The sequence below is a fragment of the Amphiprion ocellaris genome, chromosome 7, assembly GCF_022539595.1.
Source record: "Amphiprion ocellaris isolate individual 3 ecotype Okinawa chromosome 7, ASM2253959v1, whole genome shotgun sequence".
Taxonomy (NCBI): Eukaryota; Metazoa; Chordata; class Actinopteri; family Pomacentridae; genus Amphiprion; species Amphiprion ocellaris.
Window position 1 is genome coordinate 31,738,215 of NC_072772.1, and position 17,543 is coordinate 31,755,757.

Here is a 17,543-nt window from a genome sequence, read left to right on the forward strand (position 1 = left end):
GTTTTCCATTCATTAGCATCAAATGAATACAATTTCCTTATTTAAACCAGACACTGCCATCTTGTTCTAGCTCTGAGCTTTGCACATGAACACACACACTTTTGGATTTAGGCCCAAAATTCACTGTATTTTTATTTTTTATCAATGTGCATCATTTTTAATACATTTCACAAACATTCAGCCTGACATATTTGGTATCGTTGGAAACTTTGGAATCTTTCCTAGAATTTAAACTTTATTTCTTTACTTTTCTTTCTTTTGTTTTGATAGGTTGGTGAGCCAGTGCTGACACATATCTCGTTATGAGGCTAAAAACTGAGCATTCATATCAGGATATGACAAAGAAACCTCAGAAGGGGAGTTAAAGGTGTTGTCTCTGAAAGTGGGTAAAAATGTCACATTTACCACATAGCTGATGTCCCACCCAAAAAAAACCCACCATTAACCCTGCTAACATCACAAGTTCAACAGGTTTCTGGTATCTGCACAGATACCATACATATGTCTGCTAGTTTCACAGTTAAGGTTGAAAATGAAAATCAGCTTTTGAAGGCAATTAAATCTCACAAACCTTCTTGCTTAACAGAAAGAAAATTAAATGTGAAGACACCAAAGCCAGAAATAGTTCAGAAAGGACAGTGATTCAAAGGGGAAAAGTTTATTGGTCACAGTCTTGTGTGACTCATGGTTGTGTGTAATATTCAGAATACCTTAGTGATGTCAGGAGGCAGCAGGTTCGAAGTGTCTTTGAGGCGGGAGATTGAACTGTGACAGAGGCCCCCAGTTACTGCCATTAGAGTGTTAAAGTTTTGCAGAGCTCGAAGTTTCTACGTAGAGAAGGACACAGTAATTCATTTTCCCAAATAACAAACCCAAACAAGTGCAGCCTCTCAGCCACTTTTTGTAATGTTCGGTTACTTTTTTTTTTACCTGAGCGACGTGAATGAACTTGGTGAAGACCTGAGCTCTCTGCTGAGCCGTGTGTCTGCTGAGGATCATCAGCTGGACCCACTGGGAGACGCCGTTACACATCATGACCGACCGCTCCAGAGGAGGATTATCCCTCACCGAACCTCGAACCACGTAGCTGCGATAGTCCAGGAACTGGCCGATCACAAATCAGACAAGGAAGAGGGAAAACTGTGTTCAAAATTTAACCCAACCTGTTCACCAGCCAGATAATATATTTTAAAAACATGAGTACTTTTCTACTAAAAAAGCAACAATATTCCACATTTGGAAGAAACATCACATCTGGATCTTCACTGAAAGGATGGATTTGGTGCCACTTCCTCACAAAACATTCTTAATGTAGATATTAATAAATAAAGTGATCATCTGTACTTTTTTCCCATAAAGTATTCTTACCTATTACTAAATCTTAGTAATGTATGCACCTAAATTTGAATTTTTTAAGCAGCAGGATCTCAGGTCATCAACTTCAAGTGTTTAAATCCCCCTTAAAATGTCATTTCACTTGCTGGTTTTCCAGTTTAGATGCAATTTCAATCTATATATGGGTTTACAGCACTAATCAGACCCTTGTATCTTATCATACAGTTGTTTTGATCTCATTTTTGGTAATAGTTTTGTTGTTTTATGGTTTTTAATTCATTTAATTTGTCAGAATTCTTGCAGCATTTTGGTATTTGGTACTTCAATAATCAAATTCTGCTGCAGGATACCAGGTTGTCAACTTCCAGTGTTTAAATCCCCAGGAAAACATCATTTTACTTGCTAGTTTTCTGGTTTAAATGAAATTTTGATTTATTCTGGGTTTACAGCACTAAGTTCGACCCTGGTAACTTATCATACAATGATTTTATTCACATTTCTTGTAATTAATTTATTGTTTAATGGTTTTTAATTGACTTCATTTGTCAGATTTTTTGCAGTCCATTGCACCGATTCAGACTCTTTTAACTTATACAGTGATTCTAATCCCATTTTTTGTAATAGTTATATTGTTTTTGATTGATTTTGTCAGAATTTTTGCAGCACTTAAATCTTACAAATTTTAACTGGTTGGTTTTCCAGTTTAGATGCAATTTAATTTTCTATCTGGGTTTAATGCAGTAAGTCAGATCTTTGCATCTTATCATATAATGATTTTTATCTCATTTCTTGTGATAATTTCATTGTTTTATAGTTTTTAATTGACATTATTGGTCAGTTTTTAGAAGCACTTTGGTATTTAAATGGTGCTACATAAACAAAATTACTTGAATACCCTTAATGTTCCAACTTGGCCGTCAGGTAACGTAAGCTTCTATCTTTAAAATGTTGTTATAGAGTCACATTTTTTATCAGCAGACTGATTATCACAGCTATATAATAATAATAATAGTAAATATTGGTGGTTTGTTTCTGGAGCAGCAACATCTGTGTCAGAACAACCTGATGATGCCTCATTAAGCAAACTAAACACTAACAACAGAGAGGAGTTTTTCAGTGAACTTACTGAAACATTACAGAAGTTCTTGAACTCCAGGTAGCTGAGATGCTCAGCCATCTCGTCCGGCTCCATGTGGTCGAAGATCAAGGACACCTTCCTCTTCTTCACGGAGGGCGACGGAGCCTGGGATACGTTCACATGAGGACTTCTGGAAAGAGAGAGCAACAGAAATAGACAGGTATTCTATTTAAAGAAAAACTGGTTTGAGTTGTGGCCACGTAAGCAAACTTCAAGTCCTTCGGGGGGTAAAGATCCAATCTAAACAGCTCTCACAAGCAGGAGGAGTCGATGAGCTGCGAGTGCGTCTCTTCTCCGTCCAACCGGACCAGAGCCCACAGGTCCCCCATGGTCTGCTCCAGGAGGGGGTCCACCTCAAATACTGCAGGGAACTGGCTGATCCACTGCCTTGCCACCAACAGAAAACATGTTTATTATTCGCAAATAAAGCTGGATAACCAGTTCTGTCGGGTCTTCCGTCACACAACACTCTCCTGGTGTCCTTACTCACCTGACAAGGTGGCAGATCTGCGTCCGCCTGAGTCCTCTTTTATCCGACGGACAGTCCTTATAAGTGAGAGACAGAGTCAAGGATCTAAACACAAATACGGCACGTTGTTATACTAAACACCAGCACGGCTATACGCTTGAAATCTGCTTTGTGGACATGCAGGGCAAAACAAAGCCAAGCCTGTTTCCTGATCTGATTAATTGAGTTGAACATGTGATTGGGAGAAAGTGCACCGGTGGGACCAGAGCGCTGCACTGATCCACAGTGGAGGATATAGAGCCAGAACTTTCTGGGCAAACGTCTGAGATGGTACGACCCAGCTGTGCATCATCAGGGTCATGTGGACCAACTGGGACCCTCTGGGGCTCGAAAGCTTCCCCTCTGAATCTGAAGACAAAACACAGACGAGCAGTCACACAGGGAGGATTAATGCGTTTAAAAACGACAGAAACTGCTCTCGGGGATTCAGCGGTTTGAGTAAATGTGTTGATTTTTCTAAAACAACGAGGAAAACATGCAACTCCGGTAGATCTGAGATTTGTTTTCCTGTCTTTCATCTATAATATGAGATACAGCGAACCATGACTTGAAGAGAAATGTCTAAATAAATATTTACTTCATGCATAATGTATCTTTTTTATCATACATAAGTATTTTGAAAACCCCTCTCCAAGTGTGTGTGTGGGACCAAATCAAACTACGTAGCATTTCCAGTCAGTCTGCACACCCACATGTAGAAAAAAAACAATATCGCCTAACGCAACTGTCTGCTGCAGTTCCTACAAATGTAACCCACTTTAATAGAAATTTACCTCACTGATATTTAAATGAGTCAGTTAAATTCAGACAATATGTCACGTCGCTGAGACCTAACGTCTTAAATTTAATATCTGATTTAGACGTTTCATATAATTAATAATATTGTGGGGTTTTAACCTTAATATCGAAACTTTATTATGTAAATGTGAGTTTTATTTCTTTATTGAAAAGCACTCCTGCAAATCTAAGTAATTCATACAAGTTGATTTATATTCACATTGTAAGGTGTAATATACATGCCTGAACGTATTAATTTACAGACGCATATATCATAAATTAAGGCTCATTACAACCATCTTCTCCTCTAACTTCCACATAAATGAATAAAACTTCATGTTGGCAACATTTTAATGTGTATTAGCTCATTTATTTTTGTTCACAGGTGGTTTTCACAACTTAAACCGACCCAGCAGTCCCTGTCACGCACAGTGGGCAATTAGTTTTTTGCCCTTTCACCAGCAAACCTGTCGATTATGCCCATAACCAGGTCATTATTTTTAGATACAGTCGGTATCTAAATGAGTTCTTCTGATGTCACTTTTCATTCCTTTCTAAAATAAACACAAACAGTCAGTATGTGCGCTACAACCCCTCCTGTCATGTTGTTGTGATTTGGATGAAGTGACTAATGAAGAGTCCGCTGAAGGGAGGCCGAGAGGAGAGAGATTTGCTCAGTTTAACGCTGCATGGGAATCGCTGGCCGGCTTCTGCAGCCAAACAGAACAAAGCCTGATTGTATGAGACTGGCCTTTGTCTGCCTCCCTCCCTGTCAGTGTCTCTCACCCTGGACTCCCCCCTCTTCACTTTCCCTCATCCCTCATTTATATAACCTCGTTGTGATAAAGAGTAAAGACACATGACAAACTTTGGGAGCTCGTGCAGATATGCAGGGACAGAAACTGACCGAAGCAGTTGAGGCAGCGCTGGATGAGCTCATCCAGGCTGGCGGCGCTGGCACTGGGAGCAGCGCTGGGGCTCTGCAGGGCCCGGCTGATGTCCTGAGGACTGGGACATGTATTCCTCCTCCGCTGGACCAGCTTCTTGCTCTTCAGCACACCAGGACTCTCCACATTGGGCTTCCTGAGAAAAACAAAGTGAAAGAGACAGACATAGAGAGTGAGAGCGAGAAAGAGACGGGGAGCGTAAGCAGCCTAGAAATAAGTAGAGCAAATGTGGTGAGATAGTGCAGGTCAGCATCTGAGGAAACGCTGCTCCCTACATCTGATAAGGTTCGCTATAGCTCTGCAGCTGTCTGAACCATGGTGCAAAGGCAGAATATCTGCAAACAACAACAGCTTTGTGTGAATCTTACTGTAAGGTGCTGAGAAGACAGACAGTGGCTGAGATGTTTTTCATTTTTTGTCATATGAGCTAGGAAAATTGAATTTGTGGGGCATTTCTTTCAGTACTGGTATGTTGTCAAGCATGCAGGTTTAGATGTTGAGACCTACAGGTTTATTGCATTGTGCCTTTTTCTGTGATTTTAGGAACCTTTAAGTTGAAGTTGTTCACAAATGCTCACATTCTTTCCTCTTTGAAACATGGAGCCCAAACCTGTCTCGTCCTAAAGTAATTTAAATGAAACATCAAGTGTAGAGAAGACCATTGTGTTGTTAAGTTTACTGTGTTTAATTATAATTACCCATGTTCTAAAAACTAGCAACACAGCTGTGTCTATTAAGTAGCTTTGCGCTATAAAAAGAAGTTACACCACAGTCAGGAAATTTGAAGGTCAGGCTAAAAAAGTACAATGTGACATCACACTAAGATGCTGTCAGCGTAATAACGCATCATATTTTTTCGTTTTGTGAAATGCTAGAGAGATTTACCTCATCAGGTTGCAAGAATATTCCAACTGAGAAGAAAAGATCACTGTTTGGTTGAATTCCACATTTTTTTCTACTATGTTTTGGCAATAATGATCAAGTCCAATGTTGAGCAATGTCCTGACACAAATATAAGGATAATGTTGATGCTATTCTTCCTTCCTTTGGCTTTCAATGGTAGTTTCTTAAACAAGGAGAATTCTGACTGAGTCCTCAGATCAAATATAGCGAACAGATCACACCTAACAGTGAAGCTGGACTGATACTGAGTCAAGTCAAATGACTTTTTAATCAATGAATATCAAGGAACAGTCTTCTTCTCCATTTCAAATCATCAACAATTAATAACATACATAAATGAATTAATTGAAAATATGGATATTTATAAGATATTTGTGAAGCTTTGTATTGATATGTCAAATACTTTCTGAGAAAACCGCCCGTTGACCAACTTTCAGCAGGTTTGTTCACATATTGAAAGTTGAAGCTGTTTGAACGACAACATCTCAGGAACTATTACAAATAAAAGCCTGAAACTTTCAGTATTAGTTCACATCATGCCATTGGTTTATAAGTCACAATGTTGGACAAGTATGATCTCTGATTATGGGTGAGTTGAAATATGGAAAAAAAAGTGAAGCCGTCATGAAAAGTCCCATCATTTAACTCACATTAACAACAAAATTGAAAATGCAGAAGTCAACTATTGATATTTTGTGAACCACATGTAGGTGGGTGGTGCAATAATACAAAACATGGCATACAGGGTACTTTTTGATATGAAATACTTCATCACAAAAATGAAAGGAAGTCATTTTTGTTGGACTTTTGTAACCAAAAACATTGGTAGATAGCCTAGTCAAAATATAACTGAGAAATTCTTCATATATATATATATATATATATATATATATATAAAAAAAATTAAATGGGCATATATATTTAATAGTCTCTGAGATGTTGTCATTCAAACATAGCCTTAACTTTCAATGTGCGAAAAAATGTGCTAAAAGTGGGTCGATGGGCAGTTTTCAAAAATGTAATCTTGGAAAGTACTAAATACATCAATCTATGATGATATAATCTATTAATACATTTTTTCAAGCCAATTAGAGATGGTCCTGATGATTTCAGATGGAATAATGTTACGTTTCTCTTTAGGAGTTTATTCTTTGGGAGTTTTTTGCTTCATGATTAGATTTATGGTTCCTCTTCAGATCAGTTGCTCAGTTGAGCAACGTCTGACTGTATTTCACAACAACTAGTAACTGATTCCTTTCATACTTATACTTTTGACATTTTATCTGGTATTTTCCTTTCGTTTTGCAAAGCAGTTACTGATCCACAGTCCTGCTGCCAAACAATAAATGTCACCAAATGTTCAGTTAAACCTGATCATTGCATGTCTTCTTTCTAAAGGTGTTAAAACTTCAGATTTCGTTGTCACGCTTCTGTACAAACTGTGCGTATTATGTAATAATATGAAACTGTGTTGATCTCTAAGCTGCAGCTAATGTGATGACATTACCAGGAAACAGCGAGCACTTCAGAGAACTGGCGACAAGTTCCCTGAATGACCAGACCTACATCCCCTTCTCTTAACCTGCGATTGTGTGCGCGGCTCATTTCCCCTGCCCACTCACAGCCTGCACAGACACGCACACAAACACAGATCTAGTATATAATATGCATCACAGAAAATACATTAGGTCTGATTTATGTACAACACAAGAGAGGACATTATGCATGCACAATTTCCTGCAGACATACGGGGTGACAACCACTGATCATCTCTACCACGAGCTGCTTGTACATGATGTTCTGTCCAGTCATGCCTGGATACAGAACATGTGGGGGGACAGAAAGTGATGACTCCACGTCTCTGCAGCCTGGTTGTCCAGCTGCAGGACGCTGGTTCGGAAACCTGCTGGGCAACAAAAATCCTCCTGTTCTTCGGCTCATTACACCGTCTGGCTACTGATTTCAAAACACCCAACAGCACAACGTGTCCTGTCCCACTGTGGGATGTTCTGCTGTGAAGATGGGTAACTCGGTTTTACCATCAAGGTGTTGGGGGTTAGTTGAATCTGTACCTGAGTCTCACACTTCTACAGCTCTGTCCACTGAAGATCCTGCATCTAATCACATGCTTTTTAAGATAAGTTGAAGGACTGCATGCGTCTCTGTATTCTTAAACTTTTAGATAGTTTTGTTCTCAATTTTTGCTTTCAATTTGTGATTTTGGCCCACGAATTCTCTGTTAGTTGATAACAATAGTAATCGTCCATGTTGTACAGCAGTTCAGAATCCATTAAAGATTGTCAAAAGGGCATTTTTATCTCAGATTTTGAAACACTGTTCTCCTCATCTGCTTAAAATTGATCTTTAGCTGATTAATAGCAATGCTAGCTTCCATTTTTTCATTCTACAGGAGGGACTTTCAGTATATTCTCCACATTGTTTGACATACTTGGCCCAATACAGCGTAAGATGGAAAACATCCCGCTTGTGGATCTATAATGAAACAGAGACTCTAAAAAATCCATTCAAATAATTGAAAAAAAGCTTAAATCACAACTTTATGGAGGAATTATACAAATAAAACTGTCCAGAAACAGATTGTTTAACATCCAAAACCAGATAAAACTGCTACAACTTATCAGAAATGTTACAAAATAAAAAGACACACTGAAAAATATCACACTGGATAATAGGCACAAATATGTCTTTTCATTTCTGGAGACTATTTCTTTATCTATTAGGCCTCTGGTTCTCTCCACAGGGCTTCCCAATGAAAATTATTACAGGTCTTCAACTGATGATTACTGTCATTATTGAAGAGTTGATTCATTTTTCTAAACATAGCAATACATTGGGATAATATCTATCATATGTTCCTAAAACTCAAAGAGAACTTCTGTTTGTTCAGTGTTTTAAAACTCTCATTTAAGTAGCTGTTTTATTACTTTGTTTTCCAGTTAAAAGTTAAATGTAAGCATGAATATCTCCATGTATATTGTTCATTTTTTGGTGTTTTACAATCTAGACTAGTTCAGAAAACAGATTGAAAAAGAAACTTATATGAATATCCAGTGCTGTGCTTGCAGTCAGTTCATTTCTGACTTGTATTCGGTGGTTTTCTTATCTCGGTGCCCTTTACAACTCCTCAGCTCTCTCTTTAACTCACAGCGAATCCACCTGCTGTCAGAGCGGTTGCACACTCGAGGAGACACGGTCGCGACTACAAACAGAAATGCTGATGGGGAAATGTTGTCGATGTCATGACGTCTGTCAGGGAATTTCCCCCCCTGAGAGCTGAGCAGGTAAAACACAGAGCAGCAGTCAAACGTCTCTCCTCTGTGTGAGGAGCCCGGCAGCCTCTGGAGGCAGAATGTGGTGGATTCCCATGCAAATCTGCACACAGCTGGAGTTACTGTTTGGGTATTTGCATTCGCGTTTTTCCTAAGAGTCGGGTAATGATTCCTCTTGTATATACGTAACAGTGCATCCATGGGAACAAACCTGACGGTGAAAGAAATCTTTGTTTGTGTTACAACAAAGAAAAACTCTCAGCAGTATCGATGAACTTGGCTGTCACTCCATCACATCCCTGATTCTGCTCTAGGAAGACCTTCCACACCTCCTTCCTCCTCAACAACTCCTCCTTCACCCACTTTTTTCCTCTTCCTTCATCCTTGTTCTATTCAAGCCTTTCAGGAAACAGCTTCTCCTTTTTTTTTTCTCTCTCTCTCCCTGGAAATCCCCCTCTCACTGCCTTTCCCATCCGTGTCAGGACTCCTGGCTGCAGATCCAGCTCCCCTCCTTCTCCTCCCCCACTTTTCTCCCTCTCTTGCTCTCACACTGGCGGGGGGATATGCAAATTCCTCTCTTTCTTCCCTTAATTGATTAATTGAACCCCAGGCCCTTTGAAGGCCTTGTTTGTGTGCTGCTCTTTTTCCCTCGCTCTCCCCTCTCACAACCTGCGTTCTTGTTTCCCTTCGCATCAAGGGGATGCATTTCCCGCAACGAGCCGTTCATTTATTTGGTGAAACATAAAACCACTGTAGCATCTAGAAAAACCGCAGCTATCTCCATAAACTTTGGAGGCTATTTTGTGACGTTAAAAAAGAAAAAACGGTCACAAAATCATACCTATGCAAGTACAGACTTTCTTTCCCTCTTTGGGTCCAGATTTAAGTTATTTTCCTTCTTTTTGATCATTATAATTCCATTTCATGTGGATTTAGTTTGTAATTAACGTGTTCCTCTTTGCTTTTAACCTGAGCTGTATTTCTTATTATCTTTTTTTCATTTGTTCTTCTTAAAACCCTAAACCTGGCCTCATGTGTTGAATCCAGATAACCTGCCACTGAAGAGGAAGCACAGTAACGCGGCCACTCCGTCGGTCCTCCTTAGACTCAGGTAGCAAAAATCACACAGAACTGACACCTCCAACCGCCTTAACATTCGACACACACAACCCTCTCATTCCAGGCAATCTGATAAGGCTTGCGGTCACAACTACAGCAGCAAAAAAAAGTACCACTGACAGCACAGGCAGCTAAATATGTAGTCTGTCAGCTTCATCTAAGCTCAAATGAAAAAACAAAACAAAACATGAGTGTGCTGACATTAAAATGCAGCTGAAGTGGACACAACAGAGAAGCAAAACACATTTCCATGGAAAGGTGAGTTGCAGCTCTCAGCAGGCACGCACCACTGTTGAACAACAGGGCTCAGTTTTATGCAGTACACACAAATAATTTGAGAAGTTGATATCCCTCACTGATATGCAGGTCAAAGACATTAGCTGCAACACAAAGCTGCTGTTTGCAAGCTGAAATAACTGGTAAAACACACACACACACACACACACACACACACACACTCAGTGAAGGCGGAAAATAAAACCAAAGTGCCCTTGTTTCTCTCCGACTCGTCGGGGAGCCTTTTGCACAAACCACACGGCCTCTCAGATACAACCTCAAGGTTCACACATCACGGCTGCACACTCGCTGCTGACACATACTCAGACTTCGCTGCAAGTGGGTCTCTCAGTTTCAATGCACTCTCCTCTTTCTTCACTTACCTTTTGGTCTTGTTCATTGCAGAGTTGTTCTCCTCAGCAGCACTCCTCCTCCACTGGCGATCTGCTCGGGCATCTGAGCGTGTTCCTACAGCTCCATGGTTGACCCTGCTCCTCCTCCTCCTCCTCCTCCTCTGTGTCCTCTGTCTTGTTTATGTGCCCAGGACAGAGAGCTGCTGGGTCTGAGGGCTGCTCACCTGCCAGTCATCCACTTAAAAAAAAAAAAAACTCCACGCCTTATCAGACGTGTCTCAGTTAATCTCCCTTGTCTCTATCAACCACAAATCAGCAGCTAAACAGACTTCAAACCCCCATTTCCTGCAACAAAACAGAAGACAAAAAAACGCCTCAAACGAGTCCTCGAAGTGGAGCGTAAGAGCCGCCAAAAGTCATTCACTTGTCCCCTTCAACATAAACAAGTCAGCATCTTAAATGGAGGAACTGGCTGTGATAGATAGGGGAACTCACATCAGTTTCTGTGTGTACGTGTGTCTGTCTGTGTGTGTGTGTGTGTGTGTGTGTGTGTGTGTGTGTGTGTGTGTGTGTGTGTGCAAGGGGGAGGGGAGAGGAGGAAGAGAGAGAGAATAGTGAACACAAATGCAGTACCAACAGAGGAAGGAGGAGGAGAGTTTGAGAGAGATAGTGATGAGCAATCATATGAGCAACATCAGCCAGGAGGAGACATCTGCCAACACAACAGGCTGCACCTTAACGTCACTTCTTGCTCTGATCTTGGCAAAAGAAGCTGGCAATAAATCATCAAGTGTCTGATAACATTGTTGAATCCCGACACGTGTCTCCTCTCTGGATTTGTGGCCCTGCAGGTCTCCAGGGTCCCCCAGAGCACGTCTATCATCCTGATTTCTTCCTTTTCTTCTTCTTCTTCTTCTCTTTTTTTTTTTGACCAACTCCCGCTGTCATTTCTCAGGGTGGCGAGTGATTACACAGGGAGGTAGTGTTTGTGCTGGTGAATGTGGCCGTGCAGCTGGACAGGGTGGGCTCAAAGGAATCCTTGTTTTATCACACCAAGAGGAAGAGGCAACCATTAATGTCACCCCCCACCACCCCACAGTCAGCAGAGGTGGCTTCTTTGCTGCAGGAAGCTGACTGGCTGGCAGGGAGAGCGGCCGATACGCCATTGAAAAGCAGGGAAAGATGCACAGGGCAGGCCTCCTGCAGACCTCACATGCCAAGTCTGAAAACACCTAAAAAATGCATTTTGGATTTGCATTAGAAAGGAGATCACTGGAGGGACTTGGACAGAGTATGCAAATGTCACAGAGGAAAACACAGTATTTAATGCTGCTTCCTGACAGTGTGGTCATCTTACTGTAATCTTAAGCAATACTTAGTTTAAAAAAAGGAAGCTTGCTATCAACTCAGATGGTAAATATAAAGACAACTAACCCTCAGTGTTAATATAATATAACACACATTTTTGCAGTAGATTCATCATTTTAAGTGTGAATTGCACCCATGTGTGGCTTATTTTGTGACTAGCATTTAGTTTCTGTGTTAAGTGCAACTTGTTTTAATGCTTCAATGACTTTATAAAATGTAAATTAATAATTCTGGCATGCACTGATGCTGACTGAAAGTGAAAGTAACAAATTAATTTCACTTTTTATACCTCTGTAAGGAATTCTGCATGCATTTTTAATGCATCTGCACAATAAACTGCATCAGACCAACACACAACACCTACCTTTGTCCACTTTTATTGCTAATTGATCCTTCTGGAGTCCCTTTGAGGACATTTGGCTTCAGTTCTCGGTGCAATGTCGCAGCCCGGAGGCGCAGCGCTGCAACTGCAAGGAAACCGATTCGTGAGTTGGCAGAAAAGCGGCATCGAGCAGGTGACATCTGACTCAGGACTCACACTCCCAGAATTCATGTTAGTTCCGCCTCAGTGGCGTATCACCTCCGCCTCCACCTCCTCCTGCCTCCTCCACTCCTCCTGGCCGCCGGACGGAGTTGTATCCCGGCGATCGGCGTCCCGACACATCGGTTCGGCTGCCAGCTGCTGCAGCGGAGGGAGACGATGGGCGTGAAGGGAAGCATGCTGAAGGCTGCCAGATGGAGACTGCGGAGGTAAGGGTGTGTGTGTGTGTGTGTGTGCGTGTGTGTGTGCGTGTGTGCGTGCGTGTGTGCGTGCGTGTGTGCGTGCGTGTGTGTGTGTGTGTGTGTGTGCGTGTGTGTAAGTGTGTGTGTAAGCTGCTTCTGTCACTGTGTGCGATGCGCTTTTTTCCCCCCCTTTCCTGCTCAGACTTCCAGATTTCCCGTCTGGTGCATCCCTGCTGCCTGTGATGACCAGGAGGGGTGTGACACTGACACTCATGCAGATCCACTGAACTGTTGATTTCCTGAAGAGATAGCTTGATTTTTTTTTTGGAGTCCTTACATTATGCAAGTTTGTAGTGTGCAACAATATGTTGTTTTCTCACAATATACACCACTGGCCTTTGTGTGTCAAGGGTTATTTTGACCAAAAGCTGCAGGGTTAAATTATTTTTCCATCTCTGAAATACTAGAAAATCCTAAAATTCCCTCATTTCCTGCACCCAAGCTGACATCAGTTCCATATATATTCATCTTAAAATGATATACAACAGAGAAAAAGCAAATTTTTTTTCATTGTGGCATCTTTGCTTGATATATTCTTTGCAAAAAACATTAACCCATAAATAAATAAATGAAATTAAATCAGTAAGATAATTCCTTTATGATGTAATGTCTCCACTTGACCTGTTGGCTTCATGTCCACTCATTAATATTCATCCCTTCAAGGCAGCACAGAGAATCTCAGGAGGCCTTTGACAGCAACCCTGCAACAGTTAAAATGGCTGTTAATAAAAAATAATCTGTCAGGAATTAACCAGTGATTTTAGCTGCCGCTTTAACACACCAAGGGTAAAAATCTGATGTTTTATGGCAAAGTGTGAAAGTGCACACAGCTAATTAGAGGCCTGACATAAGGTCTGTGCAAAGCGTCTCTTCTGTTATCGATCGGACTGTAAGGAAGCATCGGTGGTTTCCTCTGCAGCGACTGAGCCAAGATTTAGGTTGAGCCTCGCTTTGATCCAACAGATTACTCAGATCGTCTGGGCAAAGACTGGGAATTATATCAGTTGCAAGAGCCTCAGCTGAAATTGAGATTTCATTGTTTATAATTAACAGGACATTATTCAGCAGCAATTTTTTCTATCAGTTCACTTTTATACCAAGCAAACTGCAAAATATTCACAGGTTCATGCTTTTAATGTGAAGTTCAGCAGGTATTTTTCTGTATTATGTTGCTGTCAAATTATTCCCCTTTGTATTTAAAACTCTTGATTAGACAAAATCAGCAACGTGAAGACAAAAATTAGTACTTTAAATGTAGAATATTAGGTAATTATCATGTTTTGTGACCTTTAATCGCTTAAAAGCATTGTTAACTCGCTTCACTTACTAAAAGTGATGGAGTCATTGTTACTTGACGTTGACTTTAGCTTTGTTGCTTTGTTGTTTATACACAGAAATAGTGATTTATTTGAGGCCATAATCTCAGGATTCTTCAAATTAAGTTTATTTTAATCCACAGGAATAACAAGCTATTGTAAATTTGGCATTCTTTGTAATCAACAGGACATTATTCAGCAACAGTTTTTATTATCAGTTCACCTTTATACCAAGCAAAAATGCCAAATATTAAGTGTCATGCTTTTAATGTGAAGTTTAGCAGGTTTTCTTTGCATTTAGTTGTTTTAAATGATTCCCCTTTGGTTTTAAACGGTTGCTTAGACAAAATCAGCAATGTGAAGACATTGTTTTCCTGTTTTCTTTAAAAGCCCTGTTAACTTGCTTCACTTAGTAAAAGTGGTAGAGTCGTTGATCAGGCAGATTAGTTGACATTTAGAGTTTTTTGACTAAGGATGTCTTTGGTGGATAGCTTTAGCTTTGTTGCGTTGTTGTTTATACTCAGATATAGTGGTTTATTTGGGGCCATGATCTCAGGATTCTTCAAATTAAGTTTATTTTAATCCACAGGAATAACCAGCTATTGCAAATTTAGCATTTAGACTCTCAGATTACCACCTTACACATCCTTACTTTTAATTTTTGCTACACATATCCTCACAGTGAACTTCATCCACTGCCTAATTTCCAAATATATCAGTCAGGGTTCAGCTCATGCAGCGGTGATGCGCTCCGATCTGAAGGGGTTTTCTTGCAGCCGACTTACTCACTCTGAGGAGTTTGTGCATGTGTTGGTACTGCTCGCTCCCCGAAGGCCGGTCCTCACCCCCTTTCCTTTTATAGCCTCAGACATGTGGAAAGAAGAAGGAGGGGAGGGTGATGGAGCTGAGAGAGAGAGGAGATGGTGGGGAGGTGGGGGGGAGCAGTCTGTGTGAAGGAGTGGCCCACTTCTACAAACATGGCGGCACGGTGGGATGGGATGGGATGGGATGGGAGCGGTGTAAATGTGTAACAAGGTGCCTGCCCCTCCCTCATCCACGGTTGGGGGAGCCGAGGAGAGAGGAGAGAGGGGGACAGCCTTACCTCCTGTCACTCTCTCTCACCACCACCGTGAGAGTGCAGGACTCACGCTGTCCTCCAGCACACCCACACACACCAACACCGAGAGACACCGAGACAGAGTGAGACAGAGAGAGAGGAAGACGGGCACAGCAGCGAGGAAGGAGAAGGAGAAGAAGGAGGGACGTAGCAGAGGAGATAATAGAAATCAAAATCAAAAATCCTGAAGGGAGAAAACTGAAGGATTGTCTCTTTTCTCCCGAGGAGCTGCGAATAACCCTCGGTGAAAGATGGCAGAAGGGGGAGAGGGAGAAGAGGAGATTCAGTTCCTGCGAACGGTGAGTCCTACTTACTTTCCTATTAACTTGCTCTGGCTGCTGGAGAGGAGTTTGGGAGTTATGAGACCAGCAAGGAGAAAGGAAATTAGATCATTTTTATTTTTTTTTTTAACATAGGAGAACCAATGAATTTCTACTCCATGTGCCTAAAATTGATTCATGATCCTCCAGCATCAGCTTCATTACCCCGTCTGTCTTCTCTCTGTCACTTTTGCTGCTCTGGCGTTGGAATTTTAAGTCCAGATCTGTGGTTGCAGTTTGCAGAGCCAAGCCCCGCTTCTGGATATAGTTGACTATTTTTGTGGCGCCCTGAATGTGCCATGACCTGCTTATCAGTTGCTCTCTTTAAACTTCAGAATTGATTTCTTTAATCTCTCTTGAGCTCAGAAATCTTCATTGTCAACCTTCAATACATGATTGTATTTTGGTATTTTCAGAATGTGCAGCTCATAGTCTTGCCTAATCTCTTTTATATTACATAGGTGGGTAACAGTATGTGTGTGTGTGTGTGTGAGCACAGATAGATAGACAGGGGCTGGTGCATCTGTTAGCATCGTTATCTATTTATATCTGAGGAAAGTAGAGCCTGTCAGTGTGGGGTGAGAAGGCAGAGCAACAAGCTACCCAGAACCTGCAGGGGACAGCTGCCCAGAAGCTGTATGTCTTCCTTGGAGCAGCAGATACACCATCACACTGTAGAGATATCCACTTCACAGTCTCTAACGCAGTGGGTGAAGACCCCAAAAATTACCTAAAACAGCTGAGTTGGTGAAATGGGTTTCCACAGCTGAAGTAAAAGAGCAGAGAACATGCAGTATCTGAGAAAAAACTTGGATTAAATGCCTTATTTTTCATCTCTTCCACTGTTTCTGAAATGTAAAACCTACCACCTACTGGTAGAACTTGCAAAGGTAATGAAGATGCAAATGCAGATTACTGACATCAGTATTCACCTGCGTGATCACAGGTGCAGTTACTGTCTCCATCTTTATGTTTGCAGTCATTAACAAGGGGCTGTTTCTCAGGTACTGATGGCAAATCATCAAATCATCAGTTTGTTGATGTAGGAAATGTACCCTAAAATGCAGATTCATGTTCATTGCAATCACCTATATCCTGCTGCTGCACTGTTCTGCTCATTTACAGACAAACTAAAAACCTAATAATGAATTGTGCTGGAGTTTAATAACTTTTTGCCTGGAATAATTAATTTAGACCGACCCTGTTGACAGTTTATGACTCTCAGTTCTGATGAAAGTCGATAAACAATACTACAAAATTACAGCCCGGCTCTGTTTCCACGATTATGTGAGCCGCTGAAGGATTCCACTGTTCATGTAGTTTGTCTTTGAGCAGAACAACAACAAAATCACAGTGAGATGTATTTCTGGTAAAGCGCAGCTCTGCCTTGCTGCAATGTTTACCTCAATTGCTCTTGAATTTTATTAGAAGTGAAATAATAGCTCAAGTACAAAAGAGTCCAGACAGAGTCATGCAGGATGACCACAAACAAATTATACTGATGGACAGGATTCTTGTCAGGCTCAGCTCACAATAACCACAAGACGGCATTACGGAGCAACACAGCTGCTGCTGCTATTACAAAACCACAAATAGGTTTTTTTTTTTGTTTGTTTCCACTCTTCGCTAACTGTCAAATGAATTGTGAGACACAAAGGCCAAACACTTTGAATGCCTCCAGTGGGTTTGTCGTTGGACTTGAGAGACTCAGTTAGGATGCAGCTATTAAAACGGCAACACTTCAAAAGGAAAAACAATGCAGCTCCGCGTGAATTATTAATGTCCCGTGTACATCAGTGGGTTTATCTTTGACAGTAATGCTGCCACGGTCAGAAGTTCAGTCCTCAGGGCTAAAAATGTAAGAGGTGCCGGTGCTTTGCATTAGAGCATCCACCAAATGGTTCTGGTTATCAGTCTTTTAATTAGAGGCCAGTGATGGGAGGCCTTGTGTGAGTCAGCTGTCCTGCCCTGC

At 41.2% G+C, this 17,543-nt stretch overlaps 2 protein-coding genes across 10 annotated transcripts in view; one reads left to right on the forward strand and one right to left on the reverse strand.

Annotated features, from left to right (window-relative positions):
- Positions 1-11,158, reverse strand: part of rasgrp4 (RAS guanyl releasing protein 4) — a 22,843-nt gene extending 11,685 nt beyond the window's left edge. Inside the window, exons 1-8 of the mRNA XM_023286938.3 lie at positions 10,698-11,158; positions 4,687-4,862; positions 3,239-3,350; positions 2,964-3,026; positions 2,729-2,860; positions 2,462-2,603; positions 931-1,104; positions 711-827 (exon numbers count right to left, since the gene is read on the reverse strand). Coding sequence (XP_023142706.1) covers positions 711-827; positions 931-1,104; positions 2,462-2,603; positions 2,729-2,860; positions 2,964-3,026; positions 3,239-3,350; positions 4,687-4,862; positions 10,698-10,714 — 933 coding nt within the window. The 5' untranslated portion in view covers positions 10,715-11,158. The remainder of the gene's footprint in view (positions 1-710; positions 828-930; positions 1,105-2,461; positions 2,604-2,728; positions 2,861-2,963; positions 3,027-3,238; positions 3,351-4,686; positions 4,863-10,697) is intronic.
- Positions 11,159-15,211: 4,053 nt separating this feature from the next.
- Positions 15,212-17,543, forward strand: part of ryr1b (ryanodine receptor 1b (skeletal)) — a 77,213-nt gene continuing 74,881 nt past the window's right edge. For 6 of the 9 annotated variants that reach the window (XM_023286934.3, XM_055011844.1, XM_023286935.3 and 3 more), the window contains exon 1: positions 15,213-15,550. In XM_023286934.3, the coding sequence (XP_023142702.2) occupies positions 15,503-15,550 (48 nt within the window). In that variant the 5' untranslated portion in view covers positions 15,213-15,502. Of the gene's footprint in view, positions 15,551-17,543 lie in introns of all 9 variants that reach the window. The other 3 variants (XM_023286929.3, XM_055011845.1, XM_055011846.1) reach the window with 1 other exon arrangement.